The sequence below is a fragment of the Arabidopsis lyrata genome (genome assembly GCF_000004255.2).
Source record: "Arabidopsis lyrata subsp. lyrata unplaced genomic scaffold ARALYscaffold_4, whole genome shotgun sequence".
NCBI classification, from domain to species: domain Eukaryota; kingdom Viridiplantae; phylum Streptophyta; class Magnoliopsida; order Brassicales; family Brassicaceae; genus Arabidopsis; species Arabidopsis lyrata.
The window spans coordinates 16953010-16974478 of NW_003302552.1; the positions used below are offsets into that span (position 1 = coordinate 16953010).

General features: G+C 38.4%; 8 protein-coding genes, 1 long non-coding RNA gene and 2 pseudogenes across 12 annotated transcripts; 5 read left to right on the forward strand and 6 right to left on the reverse strand.

Annotated features, from left to right (window-relative positions):
- Positions 1 to 536: 536 nt before the first annotated feature.
- Positions 537 to 1431, reverse strand: LOC9317477. 2 transcript variants are annotated; one of them, XM_021028078.1, is made up of 2 exons: positions 1151 to 1431; positions 537 to 843 (listed from the first exon to the last, which is right to left on the reverse strand). In XM_021028078.1, exon 1 carries the CDS (start codon positions 1325 to 1327, stop codon positions 1157 to 1159), a length of 171 nt encoding a protein of 56 aa, XP_020883737.1. In that variant the 5' UTR covers positions 1328 to 1431; the 3' UTR covers positions 537 to 843; positions 1151 to 1156. The 2 variants fall into 2 exon arrangements, with proteins under 2 accessions (XP_020883737.1, XP_002881411.1); XM_002881365.2 differs by having other exon boundaries at positions 537 to 858; positions 1151 to 1425.
- Positions 1432 to 1514: 83 nt separating this feature from the next.
- On the forward strand, positions 1515 to 4513 carry LOC110229103. 2 transcript variants are annotated; one of them, XR_002332541.1, is made up of 3 exons: positions 1515 to 1996; positions 2445 to 2926; positions 3081 to 4513. It is a non-coding gene; the product is annotated as an uncharacterized LOC110229103 (long non-coding RNA). The 2 variants fall into 2 exon arrangements; XR_002332542.1 differs by having other exon boundaries at positions 1523 to 1996; positions 2567 to 2926.
- Positions 2445 to 4440, reverse strand: LOC9315639 (probable inositol transporter 3). Its single transcript, XM_002881366.2, has 3 exons — positions 3830 to 4440; positions 3026 to 3751; positions 2445 to 2933 (listed from the first exon to the last, which is right to left on the reverse strand). The coding sequence occupies exons 1-3, from the start codon at positions 4367 to 4369 to the stop codon at positions 2457 to 2459; spliced, it is 1743 nt and encodes a 580-aa protein (XP_002881412.1). The 5' UTR covers positions 4370 to 4440; the 3' UTR covers positions 2445 to 2456.
- Positions 4514 to 5894: 1381 nt separating the features above from the next.
- On the reverse strand, positions 5895 to 6734 carry LOC110229298 (annotated as a pseudogene).
- A 75-nt stretch (positions 6735 to 6809) lies between these two features.
- Positions 6810 to 7965, reverse strand: LOC110229299 (annotated as a pseudogene). The gene is made up of 2 exons (XR_002332732.1): positions 7961 to 7965; positions 6810 to 7356 (listed from the first exon to the last, which is right to left on the reverse strand). The product of XR_002332732.1 is annotated as an uncharacterized LOC110229299 (transcript).
- Positions 7966 to 9410: 1445 nt separating this feature from the next.
- On the forward strand, positions 9411 to 10982 carry LOC9317479 (CASP-like protein 2B2). The gene is made up of 3 exons (XM_021028070.1): positions 9411 to 9989; positions 10072 to 10204; positions 10521 to 10982. The coding sequence occupies exons 1-3, from the start codon at positions 9769 to 9771 to the stop codon at positions 10770 to 10772; spliced, it is 606 nt and encodes a 201-aa protein (XP_020883729.1). The 5' UTR covers positions 9411 to 9768; the 3' UTR covers positions 10773 to 10982.
- Positions 10983 to 11155: 173 nt separating this feature from the next.
- Positions 11156 to 11750, forward strand: LOC9315640. The gene is made up of 2 exons (XM_002879527.2): positions 11156 to 11499; positions 11597 to 11750. The coding sequence occupies exons 1-2, from the start codon at positions 11294 to 11296 to the stop codon at positions 11610 to 11612; spliced, it is 222 nt and encodes a 73-aa protein (XP_002879573.1). The 5' UTR covers positions 11156 to 11293; the 3' UTR covers positions 11613 to 11750.
- LOC9315641 (serine carboxypeptidase-like 28) lies at positions 11699 to 14604 on the reverse strand. Its single transcript, XM_002881367.2, has 6 exons — positions 13814 to 14604; positions 13635 to 13730; positions 13456 to 13548; positions 12797 to 12882; positions 12244 to 12716; positions 11699 to 12096 (listed from the first exon to the last, which is right to left on the reverse strand). Exons 1-6 carry the CDS (start codon positions 14190 to 14192, stop codon positions 11832 to 11834), a joined length of 1392 nt encoding a protein of 463 aa, XP_002881413.2. The 5' UTR covers positions 14193 to 14604; the 3' UTR covers positions 11699 to 11831.
- Positions 14605 to 15335: 731 nt separating this feature from the next.
- LOC9317480 (serine carboxypeptidase-like 26) lies at positions 15336 to 17988 on the reverse strand. Its single transcript, XM_021028050.1, has 9 exons — positions 17437 to 17988; positions 17264 to 17359; positions 17087 to 17179; positions 16944 to 17017; positions 16594 to 16860; positions 16041 to 16168; positions 15860 to 15955; positions 15671 to 15776; positions 15336 to 15581 (listed from the first exon to the last, which is right to left on the reverse strand). Exons 1-9 carry the CDS (start codon positions 17786 to 17788, stop codon positions 15441 to 15443), a joined length of 1353 nt encoding a protein of 450 aa, XP_020883709.1. The 5' UTR covers positions 17789 to 17988; the 3' UTR covers positions 15336 to 15440.
- Positions 17989 to 18263: 275 nt separating this feature from the next.
- Positions 18264 to 19837, forward strand: LOC9317481. The gene is made up of 2 exons (XM_002879528.2): positions 18264 to 18403; positions 19090 to 19837. Exons 1-2 carry the CDS (start codon positions 18331 to 18333, stop codon positions 19734 to 19736), a joined length of 720 nt encoding a protein of 239 aa, XP_002879574.1. The 5' UTR covers positions 18264 to 18330; the 3' UTR covers positions 19737 to 19837.
- Positions 19838 to 19948: 111 nt separating this feature from the next.
- On the forward strand, positions 19949 to 21376 carry LOC9315642 (mitochondrial import inner membrane translocase subunit TIM14-1). The gene is made up of 3 exons (XM_021028076.1): positions 19949 to 20102; positions 20684 to 20862; positions 21019 to 21376. The coding sequence occupies exons 1-3, from the start codon at positions 20100 to 20102 to the stop codon at positions 21173 to 21175; spliced, it is 339 nt and encodes a 112-aa protein (XP_020883735.1). The 5' UTR covers positions 19949 to 20099; the 3' UTR covers positions 21176 to 21376.
- The last annotated feature ends 93 nt before the right edge of the window (positions 21377 to 21469 follow it).

Sequence of the window (21469 nt, forward strand, 5' to 3'; positions counted from 1 at the left end):
GATTCAAAAAAAGAAAGACGCAAATGAAGAGATGGACTGAGTCAAATGATGCATATTGTTTTGGAACTTTAGAATATAATCGAGTTGAAGGATAATGATATTAATTGGTTAAGAAAAGAGACAAGGTCAAAAACATGTTAAAGCCACCATTGAACTGACCATGCGTGTTGCATTTGATCCTTAACTCTTTGCCTTTTTGGTATACCATTACTTCACACTATCATCCATTGATCTATGAATGTAAAACCTCCAGATGAACAAGTAGTTTCCACTTACATATGGTATAATGAGAGTTTGTAGTGAACAAAGCAAGTGTGGAGGTACAAGGTCTATAGAAGAAATTTGGGAGTTTAGCAAAGTATTACTACTGTGATCCAATGAGGCCACGGGAAATCGTTAACTAGAACCAGACCACGAAATCAAAATCCGCAGAATATCTGAACAAAATTCCTCCTCTAATTCACCATGACCACTGGAAACCGTTATCTATAACCGGACATGGAAATCAAAAGCCATGAATCTCTGAGCAAAAGAAGAAGAAAAGAGTAGGGTCTTCAAATACCAAAAAGGCAACAAGATGTTGGCTGCGTTATGGTTATTATTACATCTTGACAAAAGAAAGAAAAGAGTATACACAGTGATGTGTTTAGTTTGAATCTAGTATCAGTAATCATACAAGAATGCAAGTTATAAACCAGCAGCCACCACTGAGGACTTCCATAACCTTGTCAAATTATCTAACTTGCTAGTGAAATCAAATCTCTGCACAAATGGCAGAACCAATACTAACTAATATGTTGAGAAAGCCTTGCAACACCACCTCCATTGTTCTCTCTCCATCACCTTCACATTTGAAACCTTCAATACAATCACACAATGAAACTGATTGAGACACAACATTTGTTAAAAAAACCAAGCTCTTACTACATTTCTAATCTTGAGTCTACAACGAGATTCATAATTTAAGTTTCTGATCTCACTCTAATTCAAAGTGAATCAATAAGAAGCCATCAAATCTCAAACTTTCAATAAGCAAAAGGATTGATATTTCTTCGATTCCAAAACCAAAAAGACAAGAGAAACCCTAACAAGTCCAAAAATTAGAAGAAAAACGAAAGAAAGAGAGAGAGAGAGAGAGATTAGTGTGTACGGGAAATCATTGGGGATCGTCTTTTTTGGGCTTGCGATAGTTCTCTTCGACGTGCTTGGCGACGACGAGACCGGTGTTGGTGAGCTTACGAATATTGGGAACGTTGTAGTTCTGGGCCAAGTATACCCCAAAAGCTGATCCCGCCATGAAAGAGAAGCAGCTCCTTATTATTCCCATATCCTCGATCTCTCCCTCTCTCTCAAACTCCTCCTCCGCAAGTTTCAGGTCAACAAGGAAGACGAATTCGCAGGGTTTAGTTTATTTGGGAAGTTGTTGTACGACGCCGTTTTAATTCTCTTGATTGGGCTTATAAGTAAATAAAAATAACTAGTGAGGCCTTTTATTATACTTAATAAATTGCATTTTTAGCTTCTTCTCAGAATTCAGATTTCAGAAATACCTCCAAACGTCGAAAATGGCGGACACTGATATTTTTTTTGGTGAAGATTCTCTTGATCAATTTATGGCTTTCGACAATGATGCTGCCATAAATCTGGACAGGTCTCTCTCTCTTTCTCTTCCCCTTATGACAGTCATAGCTTTGTTTGGCTCCTTTGATTTTTGTTTTGGCCATCAATTTCATTAAGCAATCCAATGTTGCTCGCAGAATCCTAATTTTGTGTGTTTACCACTTGAATGAAAAACCAAATGAAAGGTTACCACTTTATACTTTCTATCACTCCTATATATCTCTATCAACTTAAATTTTCTTTTTTGCAAGCATGGAAGAAAATCCGTTGATCTGTGTTTATGTCGTCAAGATTCCACATACTTGAGCTCTGCTCTTCTGTGCAACGCTTAAGCTGCAAAAAATGCCAACTTGCAACCACTTTGCTCTCAAAAGAGGTAAATATGTCTCCTTTGTATCACTAGGCTCTATCCCTTGTGAGGAAGGGTACTAAACGAGATAAAGTTAACATTAGACAGAGATAACAGACAGCTTGATACGTTTTCTTTCTTCATTGCTAAAGCATTATCTCACTATTTTGTCTAGTTATGATATAAGGATCATTGTAAGGATCTTTGATTCTTGTTAAAAGAAAACATACTCTTTTTAATTAAATAATACAAAAAGGAATGGATGAAGTTCGTTAGTGTTAGTATCATATAGCTTGTGAAAAAAGTGAGGTTAATGAGATGATCTATGTATAAGTTGGGGTTTGTGGCAACTGCCGGATATTTCAACTAATTAGATATCATTCTGAGTCTCAGCTGTAATGAGCAGAGTGAAAAAAAATATGAAATGACCAACTAGGAAAATTTGTGTTTGTTATGTTGTTGTTTGGCTTTGCAGCCATAAGTACTGCTAAGGCGTTTCCACTTGATTTTCCCTGGTCGTCGGCCGCAACAAACTAGGCCTAAACCCTCCTTCTAACAACTTCTCCACTTCCTCAAACTGAAGCCCTTTGGTCTCAGGCACAAGCAGCCAGATGAAGAACAGCCCGATTGCCGAGGACCCTGCAAATAGAAGGAATGTTCCTGATGACCCGACCGCGTTTGTAAGTGTCAGGAACGTCTCACTCACGACGAGATTCGACATCCAGTTTGAGACTGCAGCGATTCCTCCCGCAAGCCCTCTGTAGCGAAGAGGATAGATCTCTGAGTTGACAATCCATGGAACTGTGCCCATACCGGGAGCGTACACAATGATGTAGAGCCCGAGGAAGACGATGGCCAGGTACCCGAACTTGCTGGGGCATCCGTCTTTGAAGAAGGTTCGGCCTTTAGAGTGGCACAATGCCTTCATATCAGCAGACTGAACAACGCAGGCTCCAGGTGCGTACTGTGACAAAACATATATAACCCCAACATGAGTCTTAATTCATCTAGCCAGTACTGTTTTTGTGTGTGTTTTGAGTAAAGAGACTTTATTACCTCCTGTGCTCCGTTGGAGCAGAATCCGCAATCGTATCTAAGACACTTCATACAGTTCCAGTTGGAGGGAGGAGCACGGGAGGCTGTGAATGGGGCAAATGCGGGACAAGTAGCATTTCGAGCAAAATTTCTGGAGTCTCTCTTATCGATCTTGGGAGCGTGGTTTGAGGCTTCATTGAAGACGGCAGCCAATATGATAAGACAAGATATGATCCCGAACATGGAAACGATCATAAGCTTGCGCCGACCATAACGGTCTACAAACATCATGCTTACTACCGACCCCACTGCATTGAGACCGGAGGTTATGAGAGCAAGAGCCATGGCTGTCTTGTTGGATGCATAACCTGCAAACTGCAGAATAGTGGGACTGTAGTACATGACAGTGTTGATTCCCACAAACTGCTGGGCGACCTGGACGGTGATACCTGCGGCCAGGCCGTGGCGGACAACTGGATTCGAGAGAGCGCCTCTGAGTTTATCGGAGAAGGTATGGCCGATAATATCCTCGTCGGCCGTCTCTGCCAGGACAGACTCCTTGAGTGCAGCTATCTCCGCTTCAACCATCTCTGCCGGGTATATTCTCTCGAGGATGTCTCTTGACTCGGCTTTCCTATCATTTCTGTAGAGCCACCGCGGAGACTCTGGTAGCGTTAGCATGAGACAGAACTGAATGATTGCCGGAATCGCCGAGACTCCCAACATCCACCTCCATGTACCCGGTGTCTGTGTGAGTAATCAGTAAGTTAGAGACTTTTCAAATCTTAAAGAAAAATCATTTTGTGAGTTAGTTTGGTTGGTTACATGGACAAAGGCGAGGTTGATGAGATAAGACAGAAACTGTCCTCCGGTGATGAGAAGTCCGTTGGTGCTGACCAAGGCGCCTCTGATTCTCGCAGGAGACATCTCAGATATGTAAAGTGGTGAGGTCATGGAAGCCATACCAACCCCAAAACCCACTAAGAGTCTGCCGAGGATGATGACCCACGGCGCATGAGCGACCACCATCACCAGGGCACCCACCAGGAAGAGCACATCGGCAATAAGAACGGACGTCCTCCTACCAAACTTATCGTTGTACCATCCTCCTATAGCTGCTCCAACAATGGCTCCAGCCACGGTCATGCTCACAATGATCTCCTGGAGCCATGTCTTGTTGTCTACGTCACCAAACTCCTCTTTTATGTAGAGAAGAGCCCCTGCGATGACTCCCGTGTTGTACCCGAAGAGGAGTCCTCCAATACCAGCCGAGAGAGCCAGCCGCATAATGTAAGGGGTCTCCCATGTTGTCGTCCACACCTCTGTGAAATTTATCTCCTCTGTTTTTGCTGCTTCTTCCCCCATCTCTCTGAGTAAATACCTAAGTGGTTATGAAAGCTCTAATTAAGTTTTCTCAAACCTTGCGCTGATCGATAAATGATCGATAAATGTTTACACGTCCAGAAAAGATGTCGTGAAGAATGAAGTTACAAGCATTGAAACTTGAAAGAGTATATATATATATATAGCCATACAGGAGCATGATGGTTCGAGGAAAAAAAAAACAACAAAAATAGAAAAAAGAAGAGTTTGAAGACAACAGATCATGTTCTATCTTAAGTTTTTAATGATTAGCTTGAGTGACAGTTTGCACAAAAATGTCTGTTGTTGACTGGTAAAATTCTGTTGGGAGTGTTTCTTCTGAATTCACCTGGTCAAAACTTTATCTCCTTAGTTCTTGTTTTGTCCAACTGTTACCGTACTATTTTTGGAACATAACCAGGTTACCCCAAAAATAAAAAAATCATGAACATAACCAACATTTCTTCTGTAATACATCTATGGGAGGGATTCGAAACGAAACTGAGTACAGAAGAACAAATCGGACAGTTATAAATCTTAAACACCTTGTACAGTTCTCTGCTACCATAAATCCATCAGAAGATATTGTGGTCAAAGTCTCTCTCTCTGTTTCTACCCTAATTTTCGTCATAAATTGAATGTTGATATCGCTATAAATATGAAGGAAGCAGGTTCAAGACCAAATTCTTGGCCCTTCTCAGTTCTCACTGCAAAGTCATTAATGTTCCAATTGATTGATGAAAGCTAAAAATAAACTTATGGGTCACAATGCAAGGAGCATAACTTAGAAACATTCAGAACTATTATTGTCAGATTCTAGGAACAAAATCAGCAATTCCAAGATACAACTTGGGAAACTTGTGAGTAACAAGATCTCATCATATAAGCTACAACAACAATTAGAAGATTATTAAATCGTACAAAAACTCTTATTAAGCAATAAGAGGAATGTTGTAAATTGCAACAATTTAACTGCATTAAACATATCTTCTCAACGTTCTTAACCATATGAGCTTCGGACTCGATCTTGAGAATCTTTGGCAACCAAAGAATCAACGTATGAGACAACCTCCCATCCCACGGTATATGCATCCATCGACATAATAAATCCATTACAGAATTCCAGTTAACCATTGCATTAATGGCAAACAAATGAACAAAGCCAACCAATAAAAACAAAATAATTTGTAGAACCCTTCACACGAACATAATTCATAAGTGGCACCACAGTGAGAGTCAATGACACTAAGGGGGTGTTATTGGAATTCAGACAACACATCTAAAAGGGTAACAACCATTCGTAACCAAAAGACATCTTTAAGACAAATGAAACTTGAGAAACGGCTCAGATAAAATATGGGTTAGAGATGGTTATCAGCACTAAGATCAGAGTGGTGCATGACATTCTCGTTCATCACTGCCTTGTAATGAAAACAAAACAAAACAAATGAACAAAAGCCTCGGAATTGCATAAGTATCATCAATGTTAATCAGTCCCGAAAGATGGTGTTCTTTTATAATCTGTTGTCCTCATCGGCTAATAAAACCCTAATTAAAACCTAATTAGACAAATTGAAAAAAAAAACAGAGGAATATAGATCTCATGGCCGGTCCCAAACGGTAAAAGCAGCGACGCCGCTCCGCAAGGCAATGGAATATGAGAGCCATTAGCAAATACCTAAAGACGGAGAAGCCCTAGAGCTCCATCAACGTCTTTAAGCTTACCCTATTGATATGTGACGTTTACTAATGGATTATGTAACCACAATTTCAGATTGCTCCATCATTGAGTAATAGATTCCTTGGAGAGAAATCGCGTCACGTAACTAAATCAAACCCAGACAAACACACAAAAGAAAAGTACAATTATTCAAAAGAATCGAAACAATTTCAAGGAAGAAGAAGCAGGAGATGATGAGAAGAGAGAATTCGCGCGGATGTATATATATATACAAGAGAAATTGGAAGCCCTAGAGATTAACACCGCCTTGGCCCTTGGGTCCAAATAGATTGCTTTGCAAGCCCATTACTGGAAATTTAAATTATTTTATTTTTTATGGCAAGTGTAATGGGCTTTGCTAGTGTGATATTTAGATGTTCTAGTCTTCTAGATGTGGATGTGAGGAAGAGATGGTTAATCTCACGCTATTGAAGAGCCACAGCCCTTCTTTATCATATTTTCATGTTTTGGCCAGAAGAAATGTATGATCATCTCAATTTGTGTAAGTATGGATTGTTTATTTCAGAGACAAACCAACAGATATGATGCATTTCAATATCTAGTTCTTCTTAGCTATCTTTGACAATCAACAAGAACATGATAACCATCTTCGAGATCATCAGAAACCACCCGGTATAAGTCGGACATATTCCTCGTAGTTCCAAACAATTATTTGATTCTGTGAAACAAAACATAAAGAGAAGAACAAACCACAAGACCAAATAAACAAAGATGTAAAAGGGTAATAATATAACCATCAGCAACCAAAAGTTATCATCAAAAGCAATAAAGCTATACAGTCCGCATCAAGGTCAAGTCATTATAATGACCATCATCTGGCTACTACTATACCCTTCTCAATCTTAAAACAAAAACATTCACAAATAAGGCTCAGATAAAATATGGGTTAGAGATGGTTATCAGCACTATTATCAGAGTGGTGCATGACATTCTCGTTCATCACTGCCTCTTTACTAATCGAAAACAAAACAAATGAATAGTAGCCTCAGAATTGCAGAAGTAACATCAATATTAATCAGTCCCGAAAGATGGTGTTCTTTTATAATCTGATCTCCTCATCGGCTAATTAAAACCTAATTGGATAAATCGAAAGTGAAAATAAAAAAACAGAGGAATATAGATCTCATGGCCGGTCCCAAACGGTAAAAGCAGCAACGCCGCTCCGCAAGGCAATGGAATATGAGAGCCATTAGCAAATACCTAAAGACGGAGAAGCCCTAGAGCTCCATCAACGTCTTTAAGGCTTACCCTATTGCTTTGTGACGTTTACTATAGATTATGCAACCACAATTTCAGATTGCTCCATCATTGAGTAATAGATTCCTTGGAGAGAAATCACGTCACATTGATCTAACTAATTCAAACCCAATCAAAAGAAAATAAGTACAGAATATTCTAAGTATATAAACAAGGAGAAGATTTTTAAGGAATAGATAGACTGAAGGAGGAGGAAGATGAGATGAGAAAGAAAGCGGTGCGTGGATGTTATATATATACCGGAGATATTAGGGTTTCGGAAACCCTAGATTATTGACACCGGCTTAACATCACGGGCCTTTTGTTAATTCTGCAAGAGAGCCCAGTTAAGCCCAATAGGCAATAGTTTTTTTTTTTTGTTGAAAGCTTTATTGATCTATTCAAATTGTTGTATGTTGGGCCATTTACCAGAGATGGCACGGATCAGATATCTCGGTTTGCGACTCGATAAACGGTGATGTAAGTGTATGTAACAAAAGAATTCACCACAATTCCACGACCCAGACCACTTTTACAAGTTAGAAAGGTCGCACATGAGGTTTACTAGTCCCATGTCGTACTTGGGGAATTGGAAGTGTGGGTCTCATGCATTTCACCCCATGCTTATAAATTGTGTGATCAATATCGTGGCTCTCAAGTTAAATTTTGAACACATATATAACACATTGTTAGTGCATGGCTCCTACTTCATATTTTTTTTTTTTTTTTTGGTTTGACCGGCCAACGATTTTTCATTGATGATTGATGATAGAGTTTTTGCATTATGTCAAAAAAAAAAAAAACTACCATACTTAGTTACAAATGAATTAAAAAAGACCACAAGAAACCGGTACTTTAGTATATCAAGTTTTACGTAAAGATCTTTTGAGAATAATGGTTAGAAGTTCTTGTTTGGACGCATAAAAATTGTTTTACCTTTCATGCATGATCTCAAAGTAATAATGATTTACTGTTTAAAATGTCTTGGATGCCACCAATTTAGTGAGGGTTACGCAGTGCCGGTCCGGTAAAATCCGGGGCCAAATAAACAAATTTCGGCTTTTTAATAAATTAAAAACTGTTATTTGGATTTTTTTTTTTTTTTTTGCTAAATATGAGACATTCATAATTTTTCTTAATTTTTAGACATTTTTTTGTCAATTATTAGAGTTTTCTACTAAGAGTTTTTTTATTAATTATGGGCCCTTTTACTAATTTTGGGAGATTTATTTACTAATTTTGAGGCCTAAAAAAATAAAAAAAAATAAAAATTTTCAACAAAATGGACCTCAAAAATATGAGGCCCAACACAAATGTTTCATTAAAATTGGTAAAAGGCCGGGCCTGGGTTACGGTGGAAACAGAGAACCATGATTACCCATTAGATGACTTTTAAATTTAACCAACCTCAAGCAATGATGCACTCATGCACCTGACCACACCACTTCCATAGACCACCAACCCCACTATTGGATACACACCGTATCAACAATAGTCATTGAAAAGCCCAATTTTAAAAATCTTTCAAAAAGTTTGTTTTTAACATACGTGGCTTTGTACAATGTTATAAATTACTAAATTTCCTCAACATCAAACATGAAATTGTTTAAAGCAGAAGTAAATAATGGTAATTTCGTGATCATCAGTTTGTGGGTTTAATTAAGATCCGAAATCGACATTCCCTAGACGCACATCCATTGCATAAGTTCGTTAATTCAAAACTTGATTATAAACTCTCCAATCAAAATCTCAACAAAAAATGCAAACTGTGTTTCACTAAAAAGTGTGTGGAGGAATTTTCATAACTTCACTTTCATAGTATTTCACTTTCACTTCTCTGTCTCCATCTTACCAATAATAACTGTAAGTCCTTAAATGTTCTAAAACCGACCATATCGTTCTCACTTTTATATATCATTTCCATCATTCATAAGCCACAAATCTTAATTTAATATCTTAAAAAATACGCGTAGGTATGGGCAATGGTCATGGTTCCGTGTGACGTTTACGAACATCTCTCGTCCACGACACATGTCACCTTTATTTGATCTTTGTATTTCTCATCCATTGTCAAATTATATACTACTATTTACTTGAGATTTGTGTAGATTATTCAAAACCATCAAACAATTAATGGTTTTAGGGATAGGGATAGTCACGGGTACATGATTTCAACTCTACACCTTTAAAAACAATAGTCTCTGCAAATTTTGCAATTAATTACATTAATTGTCTTTTTTCTATTTAAGCCACTTGTTGTTGCTTTACACGGAGAGCTGTAGCAAAACACTCTAAAAGCAACAAAGGAGCCAAAGCCAAGCCAACTAACAACAAATCAACGTTTTTGTTTCTATCTACAATCTCTCTGAAAATCTCACAAAGTTTCCATATACTTTTAAATAAGAACTCAAATTTAGGGACAAAGATGAGTTATTTAGGAGTCGGAGTTAGTCCCGGAAACGTCACCGGAAGTAGTACTAAAATGAAGCTGATTGATCGGAAAGTGAGAGTGACAGAGTTGATTCTGAGGTCTTTGGTTTGTGCCTTCGCTCTCGTCGCTGCGATTCTCGTTGCTACAGATGTTCAAGTAAGAGAGATATTCACGATTCAGAAGAAGGCTAAATTCACCGACATGAAGGCACTTGTGTAAGCTTCATGACAAAACTCCTCAATTTTATCGCTTTGTATAAAGTTCGCAACTTTAGCGAGGATCTTTCTCTGAGTTCAGGTTTTTGGTGGTCATCAATGGCATAGCCGCGGGTTATTCTTTGGTTCAGGCGGTTTGTTGCTTGGTGGGTTTGATGAAAGGAAGCGTTTTGCTCAGTGAGCCACTGGCTTGGGCCATTTTCTTCGGCGATCAGGTGACTCTGTTTTTACCCATTTGATCTTTTTCTCTGTTCTTGCTTGGGTCTCTACTATTAAGCACTGAAGTGAATTTTTGTGGGTCAGTGAATTTGAAAAGTGTACCGTATGAGATTCATTTGTTTGGTAGGGTACAAGCATTTATTAGATTTAGGTTGGAATCTTTCATTAATGTTAGTAAATCAATAAGTGATCAAGAATGTTGATAATCTCTGCTTAATGAAAGCAATGAAATTGACCTGGTCTTTTTTCTAGTTCACATAGCTTGTTGTATAAGTGGCATTGTTAATGACCTTGTTTTGCATATATGAGCAGGCGGTAGCATACTTGTGTGTGGCGGGTGTTGCAGCAGCGGCGCAGTCTGCGGCCTTTGCAAAGCTGGGTCAGCCAGAGCTTCAGTGGATGAAGATTTGTGATATGTATGGGAAGTTCTGTAACCAAGTGGGTGAAGGAATTGCGAGCGCTTTGTTTGCTTGCATTGGAATGGTTTTGATCTCTTGCATTTCGGCTTTCGGTGTTTTTCGTTTGTATGGTGGATCAAAACCTCGGCAAAGCTCACGGTGGTGAAGGCCTATACTGGTCTTGGACCAACCTTGTTTGTGGAACCTCTGTTAAATGTCGTGGTGTGTTGTTCTCTATCTATCAGTGTGTATACCGTCTATTACTACTGTCATGATCTCAGCTGCTCTAGAATTGTAATCATGACAATTATGGTTTTTTAATGTGAATAATTACATGTATTTTGTTAACCACAAACAATGACATGTTTAGTCTATCTTTGGTTTGAGTTGCTTAATAACCAAAAAACGGAACTTCAAACTCATCCATGGATATAATGATGGATTACCACCAATCCTTTTAAGTTTTAACTTAAACATAATTTCATTGATCTCGTTCTCATCAAAATACTCACCTCTCGCCAAAACTAATAGTTATATATAGACTGTGGCCAGAAAGAGCAAGTTATATATAGACTCACGAGAATGTTATTGTTTTACATTTTGTTCCCTCAAGTAATTTATTTAAGACACATCTTTCAGAAAGAAAGAAAATAGAAGAAGGAAGAATCTACGTTAACGGACCGGATCATGGAGAAGAAGGTGGCTTTGGTGATGGCTTTGATGTTGCTTATGTCGGTGTTGATTTCCGCCGAGGAAGCACCAACGATCGGACAGAGGATAGACTCAGCCACAACCGACTTTACCAAATTCTTCAATGAACATGCCCGTCCTGCCGTGGACTCTGTCTCCTCTACCGTCAAATCCGTCTACAACTGGTTTGGTGATAAAGCTAAGTATGTATTCTAAATCTTTCTCCCAGTTTCTAATTCACATGGTTCAACGTTAGGTAATATAACTTTTGTTGTTGTTGTTGTTGTTGTATATTTGAAGGGAATGGGGACTCTAGAGATTTGTTTATGAGCGAAGAGGTTTGGAAAGCATTTTCAGCGAATAAAGTTTGATCTCCATGTATTACGTTATTTTTAATTAATATATAAGAAAAGATCTATATTTGTCTTCTAATAAGTAACAACTACACACAAAACATAAACAAATACCACCTATCAATAGAACAAGCAGATAATGATGATTACAAAATTTAATTACTTAAGTGAAAGAAAAAAAATTAAGAGGAAGAGGAGGGAAGAGAGTGGTTGGCGAGGAAGTGGGTGAAGAGGAAAAGAGCGAGACGAGGCTGAGACAATGGCACCTCATGCCCTGCGGCTCTAACGGTCGCGTAAGTTAGCAAACCATCTTCGTAAACCTGGCTCCAACCTCCAACTAGGCCGTGTGAATGGTACCATGGATACCACCTTTTGCTACTCTTCAATTTCATTGCATTTATCGAATGCCTTGTACCACTTAGCGGTAACACTGCGTCCGAGTCCCCACTATACAAATAATTCAACACAAATTTTAATATTTTTGTATTAGAAACCTCACATCTAAAGTAAGATGTAAAATATACGAGTCTGCCAATTGATTTTGAGTTGGACGCTTATGAAGTTTAACATACAAAAACACGTTAGTGATTATACCTGAAGATCCAAATACGGAGATGAGCTTGAAGAAGATTCTTGATGACGGGAAGCATGGACTTAGGTGAGTCTTTCCAATTCTTTCTTATGACACGACTGCAAGGGGTCCAAGGAGTACTGCGGTTGAGGCGGGCATGGAAAGATTTGTGCACATCGAGATCGTTCATATACTTGCGTGTATATCCCACAACACACTCATCATTCCCTCTATACCGCCATGCTTGCATCCACTCATTTGATGATGAATGTGTGGTGCATGCAGGGCTATTGATGTTGTAAGGGTCGATGTCACCAAACTCAGACAAGGCTTGGTTCAGAGCAGCGTTGCAGTTGGGCTTGGGAAATAGGATGGAGTCGTTGAGACACCACTTGGTCAGGTCCTTGTAGCTTTCGTCGGATATAAGCCCGTGGTTCCACCAGTAGTCACGCATCCCTTTGTTGTCATTAAAATCATCCACTAGGGGATTCCCCATCTTTCATTTTTTTATAAAAGTATAAAAATGATTTAGTGATTTATCCATAAATGAGTGAGTTATACAAAATAAATTCTTACCAGAATCCCTTTTAGATTGATAGTTGGGTTTTGGGCACCTTTGTTACGGTTGACGATCAGTTGAGCTAGCTCCGGGATATAATGTCCTAATTAATCACAAACCCCAATACAATAAGATCACACATGACATATTAATTGTTACCAATAAGCATATCACTCATTTGGGTATAATATATGGTAGTTCAACCGGCGACGTCATAACGCTAAATCTTCGTATTCATATGGAGTCATTAAAGACTTAATTTGGTCATAAAAGAAAAGTCAATTGGGTTGTTGTGGATTCCCTTTTTCTTATGTTTTACATTTTACAAAACCCATTATTTCTCTGAATAAATATTTTTCCGAGCTTTTTTTTAGTGGGGTTTCCGTTGATTCGTAATTGAAATAGTCATTGAAAGAAAAAAAAAATAAGTAAAGAAATTATTGGGTTCAATTTCGCACATGCATTCATGCATATTATGTACATGAATGGACCGGAAGTGCATATCGTGTCCTATGCATAAACAGTTATATAAACAATTACAATCAAGTCAACAACCATAACCATCTGGTTCAACTGCTTAATATTTGTAGAATCTCACATGACAAATTTATATTAGAAAAAGATGATTTAGTAAATTAGAGGATAAAGATTTAAAATGGACGAAGGAAGAAAGTACCAGCGTAGCTCTCGCCGGCGATGTAAAACGGTCGTTCCTTATACTCAGGGAACCTCTCCATCCATCTCACCAAGAATCTATATGCATCCTCCCCTGTCCCCACATCATATCTTATATTCACTAATAATGTAATTAATAACTAACACTTTCTTAATTATAATTATGAAACTATATAAAACCTGCCCTCTTGTCTCCCACTGTTAGTTCGTCAGACGAAGTGTTTGTGTAAGAGAAACCTACTCCCGCCGGTGAATCCAAAAATAACACATTTGCAACTGCATACATTATTGATTGCATTGTGATTACCAATAAGATCGATAGTAAAAAGTTTCAAATCAAATTAAAGATTAATTAATACCTTTGTTCCAAGCATAGAGATTTAAACGAAGAGTCTTTCCATCGGGATTAACCCGAAATGGACCAACTTCCTCAGAAGCACCGTAGGCAATGGAGGAGCATCCTGGACCACCATTGAGCCATAGAACTAAGGGCTTCGTACCGCTGGGCCTAGGAGCTTCGGTTAGCCAATAAAAAAGATTCCGTCCAGCCGCGGAATCAACAGTGACGTAGCCAGAGAATTGAGAGAAATTGAGGTTAGGAGGTTGCCCTGGCAAAGAGATGATCTTGTCCTTCATCTTTTGCTCTTTAGCATCATCACTACTCACTACGTCTAATATTGCAATCACCATGCATAATAAACACATACATTGATATAGTTTTTTTGTGATCATCATCATCAAAGAAAGAGAGTGCCTTTTTTTCTTAAGTTTCTTGGGAGTCTCTCATTTAACACCTTTATGATTTTATACTATAATTTGGCAAACGAGGGTCGTTGTCAACTTATGCCATTTTTAGGTATTATAATGTGGTGTATTTAATATGTATACAATTAAACTGTTGATTATATTGCATATAGTCAAATTAGCTTACTTGTGGATCGAGTATTTTGACTACTCTCTAGTTTCTTAGACATTATTGTGTTTCCGATTCGTTGGCATCTTGTATACATATCTCATCTTGAAAGTTATCGCATGTTTATTTTATTCATTTTTATCGTTACATAGTCATTGTCAAAATAGTATACTTCTCTGTTCATTTACAGGTTTCATAATTTGATATATAATTTTATTATAGGGATATTACCTAGCTTTGACTAGTTAAAAGCTAGATATTGCTTGCTTACACCGTAATTTAGTTAGTCATGTATTTCACATGGAGACGTGTAGACATATATGATATCGTCAGGGAGGAACTTTTAATATAAAGAAAGTGGGAATTAGCAAGTCCTTAAAAACGATAACCAAATAAAATACTCATCACAAATAATTAGTTGATTGGGTTGGTTTTAATTGGTAAGCCGATTTTGTTTGACATTTTATGGTTTGTCCATTCATATTTTTCACTTTAGTTTCACCTAATGCTGATCTTGTTGCCTACAATTTGGGTTCTTTTTGTCCTGCCTTTTTGTTTCTATTTTTTAACAAGTGAGATATTGCTTCTTTTTTCTTTCTTTTTTTTTTAATTATTTTCTTTCACATCAATGGATAACTAATTACTTCAAAAAAATATGCATATAGAGATGGATACAAGGTGAGCAATCCCAAAGAGGATCATGTGCCTCTAATTAAATGCATTCCCTAAACTTTTAAATAGAATTAAAAACCATGTCTTACTCGTTTGCTTGTGTACCAAGAAAAGCAACGGAAAGCCTTGATTTAATAGTAGCAGCTAAGCAACAGACAACACTCATTATTATTTTCGTTGAATATCAGATCAACTAAATTGATATGTACACAAAGCTTTTAGAATAAACAATGTGAAGAAGACATGAAAGTGAAAATTATTAACATTTGTTAGGATTAGACACAGAAGCTTAAGGATTGTGTGTCAATAGTGCCAATGAACTGATAGCTGAGAATGTGAAAAAGAGATTCTTACTTCTTATTTATAAAGAAACTCTGGTCATATCTCAAAGTGTCTTAAATTTACATTGGCAATGGCTTGTTGTCGAGAAACGACTGAAAAAGAAGAAAAGCTCGACGAGGGCGGTGAAGAGGTACCTCATGTCCTGCTCCATGTATTGTCACCAGAGTCAGCCCTTTGTAAACTTGGCTCCATCCACCAACCTGTTGTTTCAGTACTCATACATTAGTTTAATTCCGCGGAAGAAAGAAATCAAACAAAGGAAACAGAGTATGTTGTTGTTTTTTTCTACCTGTCCATCGTCGTTCCAAGGGTACCATTTGGAGAGTGGTGGTAACTTGAGGGCTCTGATGGAGTATCGTGTTCCAGTAATGGGAACCACTGAATCAGTGTCTCCGCTGCATCCAAATTTACGGAACAAGATATCAATCCTGATTCTAAACCGAATACAAGACTGTTGATAGAAAGGAGAATTAGTTACCTGAAAACCCATATTCTGAGGCCTGCGGCGATGAGTTCCTTGTAGATTGGAAGCATAGATAGAGGAGAATCTGCCCATTTCTCTCCAACTATGTCACTAAACAAGGAAACTATGTCACTGAACATGAACCACAAGAGAAAGTATCTTGTAAATTTTGAACACCCATTGATGTGTTTTTTACCTGCAAGTTTTCCATGGATAAGAAAGTCCTGTTATATTAGCATGCATAGCCTTTTGAACCTCCGGAGAATTGAAATACATGCCTGAGTATCTATCTGTGCAAGGGTCATATGCTCTCCACATCCATGGCTTAGTTAAAGAAAAAACGTAGCAAGATTAAAGATTTGTCAAATCTTTTACCTATGGACTATGCCTTGGCAGAGTAACTTGAATCTATAGAAGCAGCCATAAAGCAAATCAACTCAGGCAATGAATTGGAATCTAGTAGCAGTGAGAAAAAGATAGACAATCTGAAAATTTCTTTGTAGTCCAGATATCATGTAATCGCCACTCTACCTACTTGAAGTCATGGACTAGCCTAAGTACCATTATCTATTTGTTGAGAATAAAGGTTCTCATATATTGGTCATTTTGAATCTGGTAGCACAAAGAGAGGCTCTAATACATAGCCAATTCTGCATAGTAAAGTTGGAACCTCTTAATGACCAAGACTACATTAGTCGAGCTGGTAATAGTAGTAAAAGGAAAATGATGGGCAGTGATGGAAAACTCACATGACGAACCCTCGAGAAGCGAGACCTAAGAGCTGCAGCCTCCTTCTTACAAGTCACAGTGTAAATGCTATATGGATCAATATTGCCTTGCTCCAAGTCTGCAGCTTCCATGGCCTTGCTGCATTCAGGGGACGGGTGCTCGGATGATCCAAATTCACAAGTGATCCGTAAGTTGTGGTAAGTGAGATCAGATATCAAACCATGAGTCCACCAATATTCAAATAAACCCACGTAATCATGGTAGTCATCAATCACAGCATTCCCCACCTAAAAAGAAAGAAACTCACTTTGATCACAACACAATAAGAACATGTTTTTGTTCTGAATAGATTTGGTGCGTTTTTGCTTACAATGAAGCCTTTGAAGTTGATAACTGGATTGCGTTTCTCATAAACAATTTGCGACAACTGAGGAACATAATGACCTAAAGAAGAATACGAAAATGCTTAGCTAAGATAAGGTTTGAAATTGAATAGAATCAAATAATAATAACCTGCATAGCTTTCTCCAGCAATGTAGAACTCTCTGTGCTTGTATTGAGGAAACCTCTCAAACCATTTCACAAGAAACACATACGCATCTTCAGCTGGGAAAATCAAACCAAAATCATCAAATGATTGATGAATCTAATCGAATATAGAGAAAGAGAGGTTAAAGGTCGAGACTTTACCAGTTCTCTTGTCTCCGGCAGTGTACAAATCGGAAGTGGTATTCGAATACGAGAAACCAACACCAGCTGGAGATTCAAGAAACAGCAAATTCGCCACTGACCCAATATAAAGAGTGTTAATTTAAGGATTGTGAAATCCAAAATTGGAGAGAAATGGAGATATAGAGAGATACCTTTGTTCCAAGAGTAAGGATTGTGGTAAAGAGTTTTGCCATCAGGATTGATTCTAAAAGGTCCGATTTCTTCAGCGGCGCCGTAAGCGACGGAGGAACAACCAGGACCACCGTTGAGCCAGAGAACAAGTGGCTTTGACTCAGGGTTTTGACTCGGTGGTGACTCAGTGAGCCAGTAGAAGAGTGCTCTTCCAGCTGACTCGTTGACGGTAATGTAACCAGAGAAGTGAGAGAAGGAAACATCGTTTGGTTCACCGGGAAGGTGTGAGATTCGGTCCTTTTCTTGTTCGTGTCTGGAACAAAATGTGTAAGGGAGTAGAATGAGGAAGAAGAGGAGAAGGAATCGAGACATGGTGGATGAAGAATGATAAGGGTGAAGTGAAGATTTCAATGTTTTTGATTATTACAAACAAAAAAATCAGTGGCTGGTGGTGGTGGTCCAGAGAGGTTTAATAATTGAATTGAGTGATTAAATAATGGCGGTTATATTACAGCATTGACTTTTTTTTAACTACTTGACCTTGCCAAATGTTATGTCCCTTATCATCATCTGATTTCTCTCTACATCAAACTTACATGTACGAAAATAGAGTTATATCTGAAAGTCTCTCTTCTCTAGGAAGAGCCAATCCTATAGTATACAAAAAGAAAATTTTGTTAGGTGTAGAAGAAAAAAAAAAAACAAACAAAGAAAAGGTGTGGAAGTGTTAAAAAGGACAAAACAAAGAATCGAACACCAGGCTTCAGGCGAGTAATTCTAACCACTAGACCACTTTAAAACACTTGTCCGCGTCAAGTTTAATTAATACATAAATATAACAAAACAATATCTAAAACCCTACAACATTCCTTCATTTGGAGACCTGAATCTTGCAATCGAGAACAGAAACGGCGATGGGAAGATCAGCTCTGATTCACTTGCTTCGCTCCCAATCCCGACGTCTCTCTTCCTCCACCTCCACTACAGGTTCTTTAATCTCTCCACTATACACCTTTCTTTTACTGGAAAAGCTCAATTCATTACGGCTTTAGTGTAGAAAATAGCTGCTATTTATTGGCTTCCATGGCTTTTGAATCCAAATGCTTACCCTTTCTCATGATTCAGTTTTCCCTTTTCGATTTGATGGTGAAAGTACTTTACTTGATCGGACCAAATCCGATGAACTGAAATAGATTTGAAATTGACTTAAGAGATTCTCCCAAAGCCTAATCTGGATGAGAAATGGCAGGCTAGGGTTTTTCCAGTTCACTTGAAGCATTTTGATTCTTAGCAATTGGTAAGGCAATACATAGTCTGGGTCTCAACCGGATTTTGAAATTTGGGCTTGAGCTTCATTTGGATGAGAAATGGCAGGCTAGGGTTTTTCCAGTTCATTGAAGCATTTTGAGTCTTATCTGCTGTTTGAGGCAATAGTATGAGTCCAATGCCATTGATATTGTCTTGTGGTGCTTTGATGTGGTTCTATCCCTTAAAAGTCAATAATGGTCACGAGATCAGATGTAGCCTAGTTCTTCTGATCTTTCGGTCTTTAAAGTTCTACTTTACCAAAACTGAGTCTAACTATTTGGTGGAATTTCCATGTTTGTTAGTGTTTTGTTCTAAAACTATACGAATGCCACAAATTCATCAAGCCTGTGGTCATTTCTTTTCAGGATATCATCATCGGTCAATAGCAGGATCATGGTCATCATCATCAGTGATCCCTAAGGTCAGATTCCAGGTTCCATCCCTTAACCAGAGAAGCTGGGCATCATTTGGAGCAAAGACTAGAGAGGACGATGATGAGCACAAGATCAGCATCGGACCCCAAGAGAAGAAAGAAGAGAATGATGGAGGGGTGGTTTACTATGGCCCAATCTCATCCACCATCAAGAAAGTGAAACTCCTCTCCCTCTCCACTTGCTGTCTCTCAGTGTCTCTTGGCCCAGTCATCACTTTCATGACTTCCCCCGGACTGAATGTGATCATGAAAGGTGCGGTTGCCTCCACTGTGATCTTCCTTAGCGCATCCACAACCGCTGCTCTCCACTGGTTCGTTACCCCTTATGTGCACAAGCTGAGGTGGCAGCCGGGTTCAGACACTTTTGAGGTCGAGATGATGACATGGCTCGCCACATTTACCCCGAAAACACTGAAATTCTCAGACATACGTTATCCAGACACGCAAAGACCGTATGTGAGCTTCAAGGCGGATGGGAATTACTACTTTGTGGACGCAGATCATTGCCCCAACAAGGCATTGTTGGCTAGACTCACCCCTCCAAAGGATGCTCATGACTCTGCTTTCAAGAACTTGTAATCCAAATTCGTCTCTTTGTTATACTTTCTCTCTTTTATTGGGTGTGGATTTTTGTTGGGTTTGTAGCTCTTAAGATACTTGGATACCTCCCTTTCTCATCACTAAAACCCAAAAAAAAATGCAAATAAGAAAAGAGTTTAATCAATTGATCCAATTGCTAAATCTATTGAGACATTAAAAAAACCGGTTTCGAACCGGTTGGTGTTAAAAACCGGTTTCACTTCAGTTTTTTTAGTAGTCCCATTTTGGTTACAGCGATCGGGAAGCTCTCTCTGACGGCACCGGTGAGTCCACCAGTCACCTCTGACGGCTACGCAAATCCAAATAAATCTGTGGATGAAACGAAGAATCCCAGATTTCTGAATGGTAAATAATTCGAAACACTAATAATCTCTTCCAGAAATTAGGGTTCATCCGTTAGTTGTGACTTGTGAGTTTTGTTCCGTGAATCTTTTAGATTTGCCATCTGCTTTCGATTCTAGGTTTCATCATATCATGAATCAGTGCTCTGTTAATCTTGTTTGATACTGGTCAATGATTTCTAAATCGATCATTATGTTAAATCACACTCTTGGCTCTTTTTGTTTATAAGGAAATGGATTTCTCTTGTAAAAATCTTTGTAGAGTCTGAGTTTTGGCACTCCCTTGGCTTTTCTCATCTTGAAGAGTCTTTAGTTTTGTTAGGATAAGATTTAAAAGTGACTGCAAAATACTTCTTTCGTGAATGCAATGTTTTCTACGTCCCTTTGGATTTCTTGTTTTCAATGTCTGTTGCAAAATTTAGTACTCTTTTGCAAATAGTTTTACTTATTTTGGATCAATGGATCTTGAAAACTGTGATAAGTGAGCATGATTTATTATTCCCTGTGAATTTGAGAATGATGATTGTAAGAAGAACAAAGCATATACGAATGCTTAATCTGTGTAATGGCGTTTTGGTACATCAGGCGACACCATTTATAGCGGGGGTTGCAGTAGCTGCAACAGCACTTGCTGGTAGATATGGAATCCAAGCATGGCAAGCATTCAAAGCAAGGCCACCAAGGCCCAAAATTAAGAAATTTTATGACGGCGGTTTCCAGCCTACGATGACGAAAAGGGAAGCTGCTCTTATTCTTGGCATCAGGTGAAGGAACACACACACAGATACTCTGTTTCTCTTGTCTTTAGTAGTTTCTCAATCCTCAACTAATTTGTGGTCGATTTGGTTATAGCATTAGCAGAGTTTCATTGAAGAAAGTGTAACGTTGTTTGAAATGTGGGTTTTGGGATTGAAACACAGGGAAAATGTAGCGGCGGAAAAGGTGAAGGAAGCACACAGGAAGGTAATGGTTGCAAACCATCCAGATGCAGGTGGTAGCCATTTCCTAGCATCTAAGATCAATGAAGCTAAAGACGTGATGCTCGGCAAAACTAAAAACAGCGGATCCGCTTTTTGATGCATATTTCAATCAAAGAAGACTCCATATGAATCATCTTATGTTATAGAACCTGCATTGTTATAGTGCAGATTTGTATGCTAAATTATAAGCTTGTGGTCTGTTTGTGAGACACTAAAAGACTCGAATCTTTTCTTTCACTTGTGGTCGTTGAAAAGAATCACAAAAATCAAACGCAAAAGGAGAAGGGCGTTTTAGTCTTTTTAGCTTCAAAAAATCCAGTAATAGAAACTGTAGTACACGTGTCACGTGGCTCCAGCAACGTCTTACGTCAACCTCTATCCATTCATTCCC